At 39.2% G+C, this 12101-nt stretch overlaps 2 protein-coding genes across 2 annotated transcripts; both read left to right on the forward strand.

Moving 5' to 3' along the window:
- Positions 1-1413: 1413 nt before the first annotated feature.
- LOC133039422 (secreted RxLR effector protein 161-like) lies at positions 1414-2196 on the forward strand. Its single transcript, XM_061118321.1, has one exon. It carries the CDS (start codon positions 1414-1416, stop codon positions 2194-2196), a length of 783 nt encoding a protein of 260 aa, XP_060974304.1.
- A 3703-nt stretch (positions 2197-5899) lies between these two features.
- LOC133039423 (uncharacterized) lies at positions 5900-9700 on the forward strand. Its single transcript, XM_061118322.1, has 2 exons — positions 5900-6384; positions 6550-9700. The coding sequence occupies exons 1-2, from the start codon at positions 5900-5902 to the stop codon at positions 9698-9700; spliced, it is 3636 nt and encodes a 1211-aa protein (XP_060974305.1).
- The last annotated feature ends 2401 nt before the right edge of the window (positions 9701-12101 follow it).

Below are 12101 nucleotides of genomic sequence, written 5' to 3' on the forward strand. Positions count from 1 at the left end.
GATTTGTTTAATGGAAAACCTTGATGGAAAATATCACAGATTACAAACTGCTTAGAACTGACAATGGTTTGGAGTTTTGTAATGATATTTTTGATAGTTATTGCAAAGAAGTAGGGGTTCAAAGACATAGAATTGTCAGACTCACTCCTCAGCAAAATGGAGTTGCTGAAAGAATGAATAGGACTTTGATGGACAAAGTCAGATGCTTGTTACTACAATCTGGACTTGCTAAAGCATTTTGGGGAGAAGCTGTGATGACTACAGCTTATGTAATCAATAGATGTCCAGCCAGTGCTATTGATTACAAGACACCAGAGGAAGTGTGGTTTGGAAAACCTCCAGATTTGTCAAATCTGAGAGTCTTTGGCTGTGCAGCTTATGCACACCAAAGTGTGGGAAAGTTAGAGCCAAGAGCTCTAAAATGCATATTCTTAGGCTATCCAGAAGGCACTAAGGGATACAGGTTATGGGTAAAATCTAAACCTGGTCTTAAAACTATTAATAGTAGAGATGTTATATTTAAGGAAGATGAATTTCCTTGTGTTACTAACAGTTTATCTAGTGCAGAAACTTCTTTACAGCCTTACAATGCAGGTACTAAAGTTGATTACCAAGTTCTGAGTCAAGCTCAAACACCTGGCACTGATCAGGTGGAACACAATGTCCCTGAACCTGATACAAATCAGGTGGAACCTGATACTCAAGAACAAGGAGATCCAGAATTGAATGTTGATACTAATCAGGTGGAACCTGACACTAAACAACAAACAGAAACTGAAGCACTTGAAGATTATCAACTTGCAAGGGATAGGGCAAGAAGAGCTCCAAAGCCCAATTAGAAATACATGTTAAATGTATGGGAAGAAGTCCTTGCCTATGCTTACCTAGGTGCTACAAGTTTGTCAGAGCCAAATTCTTATGAAGAGGCAATTTCTGGAAAAGATGCTAAGAAATGGCATGGTGCTATGGATGAAGAAATGGTTTCCCTAAAGAAGAACAAGACCTGGATTCTAATCAGAAGACATAAAGGAAGGAGCATCATTGCTTGCAAATGGTTATTCAAGCACAAGGAAGGCAGAACTGAGAATGATCCTATAAGATACAAGGCTAGGCTTGTAGCTAAGGGTTTCACACAAAAGGAGGGGCTAGACTTTTACAGAGATTTTTTCACCAGTGGTTAAGTACAAAACAATTAGAATCATGCTTGGACTTGCTGTCCAATATGATCTAGAAGTGGACCAAATGGATGTTACCACTGCTTTTTTGCATGGGGAATTAGAAGAGGACATACTGATGGAACAACCTAAAGGATACATTGAGAAAGGAAAATAAGACTATGTTTGTAAGTTGGTAAAGTCCCTATATGGATTGAAATAATCCCCAAGGCAATGGAATAAAAGATTTGATGAATTCATGCACAAAAGGGGATTTCAGAGAAGCTATTATGACTCTTGCCTATACTACAAGGGTAGTGATATTAAAGAGGCAATCTACTTACTTTTGTATGTAGATGATATGCTTATAATAAGCAAAGAAAGAGCCAAGATAGAACTCATGAAGAGTTGGTTAAAATCTGAGTTTGAAATGAAAGACCTTGGATTTGCTTCTAAGATCCTTGGGATAAATATTAAAAGGAATAGAAGCAAAGGTCTACTGGTTTTAGATCAGGAGGATTACATCAAGAAAATCATAGAGAAGTTCTCTATGGGAGATTCAAAGATCACTAAACAACCTATGACAAACCAGTACATCCTAAGTAAAGACCAATGTCCTAAAACTCAAGCAGAGAAGGAAGAAATGAGTGAGGTGCCTTATTCAAATGCTGTAGGGTCTATTATGTATCTAATGGTATGTACAAGACCTGACTTAGCCTACTCAATCAGTGTATTGAGTAAATACATGTCAAATCTAGGGAGAGAACATTGGAAAGCTATGAAATGGGTATTCAAATATCTAATTGGTACTAAAAGGGTTGGTTTAAAGTTCAAAAGACAAAACAGCAACAACACCATTGAAGGCTACAGTGATGCTGATTTTGTAGGGGACAGAGATAGTAGAAAATCAACTTCAGCTTACTATTTTCTAGTAGAAGGAAAATGTGTAAGCTGGAGAGTTCAACTACAACCTGTAGTGGCCTTATCCACTACTGAAGCTGAATATGTAGCAGCTACAGAGGCAATAAAGGAAGCTATTTGAATTAAAGGGCTTATGAAGGATCTAAACTTATTGGAGAAAAACCCTATAGTCTATTCAGATAGTCAAAGCTGAATACACCTTTTCAAAAATCCTATGTTTCATGACAGAACGAAACATATAGAGATCAAGTACCACTTCATCAGAGACAAAGTGATACAAGAAGAGATCAAAATCGAGAAAGTACCAACAGAGGAAAACCCAGCTGGCATTGGCACTAAAATCCTAAACATGGGAAAATTCAAGCATTGCATGAATTTGCTAGGTATGGGCAATGGTGATTAACCATTGCCACATGAGTTAGGACCCTCAGAAAAGACACAAAATACATTTACTTATAATTAGAAAAGTCCTAGTTGGATTGAGGTGGAATTTGTTGGAATTAAATCCAACTAACACTTTCCTAATTATAAGTCTGTTACAAAAGAAGACAACTTGCACAATTACAACAACCACAATACAGTTACAAATCAAGATCCTAACTGTAATTAACAAATCAACAGAAAACTACCTGACAACTCATCAATCCGAGACCACTTTCCCTACTCTTTTCCCAACAGTATAAATGACTGCTCTTGGCTTATTTTTTGCCCAGAGCTGAAGACTAGAGAGAGAGTGAACCTTGTAATTGCTCTGAGTTCAATGATAAGAACTCAGAGTTGAGAAAAAGAGAGGAGAGTAAGAATCTGTGAGAAGAGAGAGAGAGTGTTCTTGAGAAGAAAAGAAGTAGAACCAGGAGATAAACAAAAGCAGTAGAGAATCGAGTCTTACCAGTTGATCTGTAGCTGGAAGCTCCATCAATCGTGTATTGGATCTTGATTTTAATAGTGCAAGGCTCTGCTCATTTTTCTGAGGCGAGCTCGATCAAGAGGACTACCCCATCAACTCAGGGGGAACCTCTATAAAATACTGTGTTTGCTTCTCCTCTTCCCTAACTCTCATCTGCATAATCAAATCACATTCATCTTTGAACATTGCATATATATTCGATAAAAACTAACCCTAGAAACTAAGCAAGAAAACCTGATCAATTTTCTGTGTTTTTGTTTTGGTAAAGTTAAATGCTTTAATCAAGTGTAATGTGTCAAGTTTTGCATGTGATACGTGGACAGTTTGTGTCCACTTGCTGAGTTGTTAAAGGTCAAGATTGACCTTGTGTTTTGTGTGTGTGAGTTGACTTATGTAGGGATAAGAGTGTAAAATCCCAACATATTATTTTTATGAATATATATTACAAAGTAAAATTAACTGACAACTTAATTAATTATAATGCCAAATTATTGTAAAATTATTTTAATAGAATCGAAATCTATTTTATCAAAAATCAAACCTCATAGATTAAAATTATACTGCAAAAAGTAAAACTGCAAAAATTAGAATAGCACGCGAGATATCACCAATTCTTGTAATTTGTTACTAGTCTACAATCAGTACTTGATTTGTCTAACAACAATCTCTCTGGTCAAATTCCCTTAAGTTTAGCAACAATATCATTTTTGAAGTTCTTGAAGTTTGTGGATCTCCTCTAACAAACTCATGAAACAATAATGGAAATAATGGAAGCATTAATGTTGTTGAAGATGGTGACAAATGGTTAGACACATGAAACAATTTCATATGGAAATTGGAGTTGGATTCCTCGTTGGATTTGTTAGAGTTTGTGTCAATATTTTTCTCTTGACATCTTGGAGACATGTATATTTCGGATTTCAATTGAAATGGCTGGTATTGTATTTGATCCTTTCAGTGATCTAGGGTTGCTTATTCCCCTAAGTCTCAGTGCTTTTTGGTTTGTTATTATTTGGCTGAGGCTTCTGTGTTTTTTCTAGAGCGCTGTGTTTCTCTCTGTTTTTTACCCTTTGTTTTCCTTTGACGGTGCTTTGTTTCGGTGTCCTTGCTCTCTCTGTGTTTTGCTTTTGAAAATGGCGAGTTCTTCCGAAGAGGTTCAGGTGGAGCTATGTGGCATGGCTGATTTGAAGATCTCTTTGGAACCGGAGCCTGAACTAAGAGCTGAGGCTATTGAGAAGTCGGTGGTAGCTAAACTCTTCTCAAGACGGACTGTGTTTAACGGGTTGCTGCGTTCGATTCTTGGACGAAAATGGAGGCTTGCTGCAGGCTGGAAGTTACAGGAGGTTGCTCCAAAAACCTTTGTCTTACGCCTGACGAAGAAACAGGAGGCGGTTCAGATTGCTCGGAATGGGCCGTGGCCCATTTGCGATGGTGTTCTGGTGGTTAAGTCCATGCCGGAGGATGGAAAATGGTCTTCTGCTGACTTGAATTCTACACCAATATGGGTTAGGGTTTATGAGGTTCCTCCAAGATTCTGGACAGTTAAAAATGCTAATGCGATAGCAAATAAGATAGGAACAGCCATTACTATTGATCGTCTTTGGAGGAACGGCTTTCTAACTGGCGAATACATTCGGCTTCAAGTTAATCTGCAGCTTAACAAATCTATCTTCGTATGGCTTTTCTTACCTATGGAAGAGGGGGTAAGTTTATGGTGCTACTTTAAATATGAGAATTTGCCCTGTGTGTGTTATAAATTTTGTGTAGTAGGACACGAAGAGATGATGTGTAGAAGGAGGAGAAGAATGATCGCTGACGATTTTCAAAGAACAGTTCCGATGTATGGTCCTTGGATACGTTTGGGATCCCGTAAGAAAGACTGCTTCTCAGATTACGAACTGTATGAACAAGAAAGACTAAATAGGGAGTTGAATGATGTTCGATTCCAGACGGAGGCGAGGAACAATCTTATCCCAGGTGTTGAGAATTTTGAACTTGCCCTTATTGGTACACAGATCCATTTGGAAGCTGTGGTTGAGGCGGCCAGGAACGGGAATGCCGGCACAGTTCAGGCGGAAGAGACGGTGGAAGAGATTCCTGGTGAAGGTATGGCGGTTGCTACGACTGAGGAAGAAAACTATTCCCTGATCTCTGGGGAGGGGCAGATTTGTAATTCTGAATCTATTACCAACGTGCATGGAAACAGTGCAAGGACGTGTAGTGTGGCTACGCACAAAGGTACAGATAATGGGAGTGGTCCCAACTTACCTACAAATTTAAATTCAAAAGGAAAAGACAAAGTTGTAGACGAGCTGGATTCTCACCAAGTGGATCACTTAGCAATGGTATTCAAAGCTACTCTAGGCCCAAATTCGAAGTCGGCCCATAAGAAAGCTAGGCCCTATCGCTCGAGGAAGGTAATAGTTTTTCCCTCTTGTAATGGGCCTGTTTCTTCTCAAGGCAGGCCTGCGGATCCCAATAAGAAAAGAAGGTTGGAAGAGGCTGGGCTTGATTCGTCTGGGCTAAGCCTTCCCTTTGGGTCTGAAGTAACTCTCCCTACGAAGAAAGTTTGTTCTGAGAACACTATCGATAATCAGATTACTCATCCGTTTGAGAATATAAGCAGTTCAGTGAATCCAGAGGAGGATTTAAAGGAAAATTACAAAGAACTAAGAACGACTGAGTGTAAGCTCTTGGAGGAGAAGGGGGGTTCGGTGTCTTCGTACAACCGCAACAACCAACTGTGTGATGGATCGACTAATCAGGATTTTACTTTGGCCGAGTAGGCGGGCCTATTCATGCCCCCCAACCCCCCATGTTAGTCCTATCGTAGAACTGCCGTGGGCTGGGCAAACCTGCGGCAGTCAACGCTCTCCGGAGTCTCATCCGGAATGCCAATCCCGATGTCATTTTTCTTATGGAGACTAAGAAGAATGCATTGGATATGGAGGGTATTTGGCAAAGGTTGGGTTTCTTGAATGGTATTGCTGTTTCGTCTGAAGGAGCTTCGGGAGGCTTGGCTTTGTTTTGGAGGGTTGGTTGGAATATTCAATTGGTGAGTTCTGATTTCAATAATATCATTGTTCGGTTTATTGGAGACAGGTTTATTCAAGATTGGATTGGTTGTTTCACTTATGCACCTCCTAAAAGAGACGATCGTTTGACTTTTTGGAATAATCTTGGTGGGATTATGGATGGTTTTTCTATCCCTTGGATGGTAATGGGAGATCTCAATTCGGTGCTAACTCCTGAAGATAAATTTGGGGGAAGAGAAGTGACCCTTGGTGAAGGTGAGGGCCTTCGTAACTTTATTTTCAATAATGGAGCTATTGATCTGGTGGGGGTTGGAGCTTTGTTCACTTGGACTAATGGCCAAGAGTTCGAGAAGCTCATTCGTGAACGGTTAGACCGGGTCATTGTTTTCCCGAATTGGCTTACTATATTCAAGAAGGCTGGGGTGAGGAATCTCACTATCCGTCACTCGGACCACCCTCCGATCATCCTGGATACTAGAATGTAGAGGGAGCCCATCTGCCCTCCTTTTTGCTATTTGGATGCCTGGAGCAGAGATAGAGATTGTCGTCATGTAATTGAAGAGGCTTGGAAGAAGGGTATTGAGGGATTTCATAGCTTCATCTTGTGTCGCAAACTCCATTCGACGACCTCAGCTCTTACGGAATGGAATAAGGTGGTTTTTGGGCATTGCCAGACTAAAATCAAGCTGCTTGAAAAGGCTCTTAGCGAGGTGCAAAATTGCCCTCCTTCGAAAGATAATTTGGAGCTTGAAGGAACGATAATGCTCGAATTGGATGAAGTGGAGAATCGCCTGGAATCGATTTGGAAACAAAAATCTCGTGAATGCTGGCTTAAAGAGGGTGATAAAAATTCTCGATTCTTTCATGCTTCAATCATGGTTAGAAGGAAACGGAACCATATCTGGGCAATTCGGTTAGACAATGGGGACATAATTGAAGATCGGGAAAGCATTGTCCATTACTTTCGTTCGAATTTCAAGGTGTTATTTAACTCCTCTGCTCAGTCGGATGGTGAAGGGGTCGGGGACTTTGTTCACAACGGCATTTCTGATGCTGAGAATGATGCTTTGTGCTTTATTCCTTTGGCTGATGAGATTAAAAAAGTGGTGTGGGCTTTACCTCCGTTAAAATCTCCAGGCCCCGATGGTTTTCCTGTGAAGTTTTTCAAGACTTATTGGGATGTGGTTGGTGATCAGGTGGTTGAGTATGTGAAGGAGTTTTTTCATAGTGGGAAGTTTTGTAAAGAAATCAATAAATCCTTCATTGTGCTGATTCCTAAAAAGCAGCAGGCTGAATGCTTTGATGACTTCAGACCCATAAGTCTCTGTAACACCACTTATAAAATTGTGGCTAAGTTGCTTGCTAATCGGCTTAGTGGAGTCTTGGACAAGTTGATATCCCCCTTTCAAGCGGCTTTTATTAAAGGAAGATGTATCGCCGAGAACTCGATCATTGCTAATGAGATAGTTCGTGATATGATGAAGAGGCGTGGGAATGAGGCTTTTGTGGGCATCAAGTGCGATATGTCGAAGGCCTATGATCGCCTCGAATGGGGATTCCTCTTATCGGTTCTAAAGGCTTTCGAGTTCAATGAACATTTTTGTAAAATGATAATGTGCTGTGTTACTTCAGTGAGCTTCCAGGTTCTCATAAATGGGGGTCTCACTACGAAATTCTCTCCCAACCGAGGTGTGCGACAGGGGGATCCGCTGTCCCCCCTTTTGTTTATCCTTTGTGGGGAAGTACTTTCAAGAATGATCTCTGCTAAGGAGGAAGAAGGTTCTCTGTATGGATTTAGAATTAGTCCGGAAAGTCAGCCTATTTCCCACTTGATGTACGCGGATGACTTGGTCGTCTTTGTGAAGGCGGATAGCAACAATGTAGAGACTTTCTTAGATGTTATGAACACCTACTGCAGATGGTCGGGGCAACAAATCAATGGAAGGAAATCCAAGATTATTTTCTCTAAATACTGCTCTCGCAGTAGTCGGGAGGACATCTCAGCTATTCTTGGATTTGAGGAAATTTCGGAAGGGGAAAAATTTCTTCGCAATCCTCTGTTAACTAATGGAAAGAGAAGCTCTGACTTTGAGTTTATTGTTGAAAAATTAAGCTCTCGGCTTGAAGGATGGAGGGCTAAGCTTCTGTCTCAAGCTGCTAGAACTACCTTGATCAAGAGTGTGTTGGCTTCTATTCCGATTTATACTATGTCGGTCTACATGCTACCTCGCAGGATCACTAATAAAATTGATGGGATTCTCCGCAAATTTTGGTGGACTGGGTCTATCAAGGAAGGAAGATATCTTGCTCTCAAAGCTTGGGACTCTATTTGCAAGCCGAAGGTGTGTGGTGGTTTAGGCATCAGGAAAGCTGCAGACATTAATTTCTGTTTGATATCTAAACTTGGATGGCTCATGGCTTCTGATCAATTTTTCCTTTGGAAAACTTTACTGCTGGATAAATATTGCAACAGATCAGACTTTTTCTCTTCAAATCTCCCTGCCTTAGCTTTGCCGGTGGCCAAAGGCATCTGGGCAACCAAGAATTTTATAGCAGACAATATTATTTGGCTGATTGGGAGAGAATCTAAGGTGAATATTTGGAGCTCTTGGTCAGGGGGTGATGGTCTGTTCTGTGACAGTAGGGACATTAATCCGAGAGTCAACGAGAATATCTGTGTTGGGGATTTGATGGTGGACTCAGGGAATGACTGGAACTACAACTTAGTCTCAACTTGGTTTCGGCCAGATGCTGTTAAGACTTTTAAGGCAGTTGACTTCAACTCTCTTAAACCCTATGATACTCTGTGCTGGAAGTCGGCTTCTTCGGGGAATTTCTCTATCAAAAATGCCTACTGGGATCTAAATGAGGCTCGCTTTTCCTCGAAAGACGAAATCTGTAGCCGCATATGGAAGATAAATATGTATGAGAGGCTCAAGCTTTTTTTATGGAAAATGTGCCAGGAAGCTTTGCCTTTTGGTTCGAAGCTTCAATCAATCTTTGAAAGTTGTCCTGGGCCTTGCAGTTTATGTGGGGATGAAAATGGAGACACGGTGACTCACTTTGCAGTTCATTGCATCGTTACAAATCATCTCTGGTTTGCAAGTAAGTGGAACCTTCACATGAATTCTTTTCTGCTGGAGAATGGGCGTGATGTTGCGGATTGGCTAGTCTCCCCTCCTTTCTCTCAAAACTGGTCGAGCCATGAGAGAGACGAATTTACTCTTTATGGTCCTATTGTGTATCATAAATTGTGGAGCGTTAGGAATGATATGTTCCATAACAAAACTCCTTTGGGATTGGAAGCTTTGCGGAGTGCTGTGGACAAGTGTTTCAATGAGCATATGGCGACGTTGAGGCCTGATACTGAAAATAGTGAGCAGGGAGCAGGCATTGGAGTGATTCGTTGGGGCCTTCCAAGACCTGGCAGGGTCAAATGCTTTGTCAATTATGCCTCCAACTCGGATAGAGGAGCAGTGGCAGCGGTTTTGTTCAACCATGATGGCTTCGTTAAATGCTTTGGGGCAAAGAAGGTGAACATTGCTTCCGTGTTACATGGTGAATTGGAGGCTCTCCTATTTGGTTTATGGATGGCTGGTGTTGTGGATGTGGAGGAAGTGGATTGTTTCTCTGATTGTCAGCTTCTGGTGCATGCTCTGGCGGATGGTTCTTTGTTACCTTAGAATTAGGCATGGCAAAAAGATCCATTCATTCGGATCGGATCAGTGATCCGATCCGACGGATCATTACTGATCCAAAACATTTGGATAGTTATTGGATCTTGGATCAGATCCGACCCGCCCCGCTTAATTTTTTTACGGATCGGATCTGACCCGATCCGTTTTAAATATATATATATATATTTTTTTTAAAAAAAAAAAATTCTACTTTTTAATATATTTTTCTAAAGTGTAAGGCCAATGAAATACCACCATTAGACATATATGATCTGCCCATAGACCACACTATATATTATTATTTTAATTACTTCTGTGTATATGTGTTCTATATATCATTTTTTTTTAAATAAGATATAAATATTTATGTATTAAAGTGCTTTTGATCATCTGATAAGGTATTGGAGTAGTGGAGCTATATGTGGTACGTAGTTTGCATGAAGTTTCAACTTTCAAGAGCTTAGAGTTCAAGTGGTGAAGTAAATTGAGATCGATAATCTTATTTCTAATTTTAAAATTGTACTTATTAGTGTTTTATGAGTGTACTGTTTTGTGTGTAATTTTACTCTATTTTACGTGAAAATTGGTGTATTTAATATTTGCTTTTGTGTGTTTTTATATGTGGTTTCTTTGTTAACACATTATTTCTCCACCAAATATAATATAACGAGCTTACTCATTGTTAGGTCCTTTTTTTGGCAATTTAGTTGTCAAAATATTTTTTAATTAATGTGCATTTTATTGAGCATTCAATTTGTTTTTATCAACTCTAGATCATTTTTCCAGGAGAAGTTGTGGTTGGTTAGTACTTGTGAACATATCTTTTAAAGTTAGCTTGTTTTTGGTTTCTTTGTGATATTCGATTGTGTTACTCAGGGGGAGTAGTATCTTTTGCTCTTGCTAACTTTGCCTTGCAGGTACTTTATGTTAAAAATTATTTTGTTCATCTAAAGTGCCAAAGGGGGAGATTGTAAAGTCCTTTTTTTGGCAAGTTAGTTAACAAAATAATTTTTCCATTTATGGTAAGATTGTTGAGCATTCATATTCGGATTCTTACTTAATAAATTCGATTTTTAGTTGCCCTTTTCCTTGTTTGGAAAGTTGCACTTTCAGCTGAACTTTCCTTTGTTGAAAACTTCTTAAAAGAGATCAGGAATTCTCTTTTGGAAAGTTGTCTTTTTTAGGGAAACTTTGATTATTGCCTTTTCCTTATTGATTTCGATTGTATCTTGATACAATTAGAATATCTAATCTGTTTTTGGCAGGAATCAAGCATTGATAGAAGATCGGACCCGATTTTAGCAAGTTTCCCGATTCTGGTGTGATCGGCTGCGTCAGCATCCGATTCTGATGTAGCAGATCGTGTTTTCTTGGGAAAGTTTTTGTACAACTGTAGATTCAAACTTGTGGTTGCCTCTTTGGTTTCTATGTTCTATAAATAGAGCTTAGAGAGCAACCATTCGAATCAACTCTTCCATTAATTATTTTTTGCATTTATCTTTTTGAGAGAAGAGTGTTTCTTTGTTTTGTGAGAGCCTAGTTGTTCATCTAGGTTCTAGTTGTTCTATTTCTGTTCTTACTCTGTCCTAGAGGTTGTGAAGAACTACTTGACTGAACAAGAGATTGGTCTTCGGGAGAAGACTTGGTAAAGCCTTACTTCGGGAGGAAGTAAGCATTTGGTCTTCGGGAGAAGACTTGTTGAAGCCTTACTTCGTGAGGAAGTAAGCACTCACACTTCAAAGACGAAGGGAGTTCAGGCTTGAAGGTGTTTCAAGAAGTCAGATTCTTAAAGTGGATTACAAAAGATTGCGGCAATACTTTAGAGGGAGTCTAAACTTGTTTAAGTCAATTGTCTTTGTAATTTTGATACTTTATTAATTGATTTCATTCTCTGGGCGTGACCCCGTGGACTAGGAGTGTTCGTGAGAACACTGATACCACGTATAAATCTCTTGTGTCAAGTTATTTATTTTTCTGCAAATATTTTATATTCTGCCTGTTCTGTTTTGCTGTAGCAGAATTACTTTCTGCTGCTGCAAACGTTTACAGTTTTAATATTTTCTTATATACAACTGACATTTGCAAAAACGCGATTTTTCACTCATGACAAGTGATTGCTTCATATTTTGTATATAATTCAATATGAGAACTAGAACTGTGTTCTTCAATGTTGATTTTACTGAAGTAATTATATCAGAATGTGATACACATTTTTACTACATGACCGTAGTCTAGAAATTTTTACACAATATTTGTAGAAAGAACCTTAAAGTACGTAATTTCTAGATAAGTTTTAGTTTAGAATTATGTGAACTCTAAATCAATATTTAGATGTGTGTGGATACAATTTCTTCTAATAAAAGAATAATTTTTAAAAAGTAATTCTAACCAAAAAGTGTAAAAGATA

This window comes from Cannabis sativa, chromosome 6 (genome assembly GCF_029168945.1).
Source record: "Cannabis sativa cultivar Pink pepper isolate KNU-18-1 chromosome 6, ASM2916894v1, whole genome shotgun sequence".
Taxonomy (NCBI): Eukaryota; Viridiplantae; Streptophyta; class Magnoliopsida; order Rosales; family Cannabaceae; genus Cannabis; species Cannabis sativa.

Coding starts and splice junctions, on each gene's coding strand:
- LOC133039422 (XM_061118321.1), top strand. CDS start 1,414: ATGCACAAAAGGGGATTTCAGAGAAGCTATTATGACTCTTGCCTATAC.
- LOC133039423 (XM_061118322.1), top strand. CDS start 5,900: ATGGAGACTAAGAAGAATGCATTGGATATGGAGGGTATTTGGCAAAGG. Junction 6,385..6,549: donor GAGAAGCTCATTCGTGAACG/GTTAGACCGGGT, acceptor TGCCTGGAGCAG/AGATAGAGATTGTCGTCATG.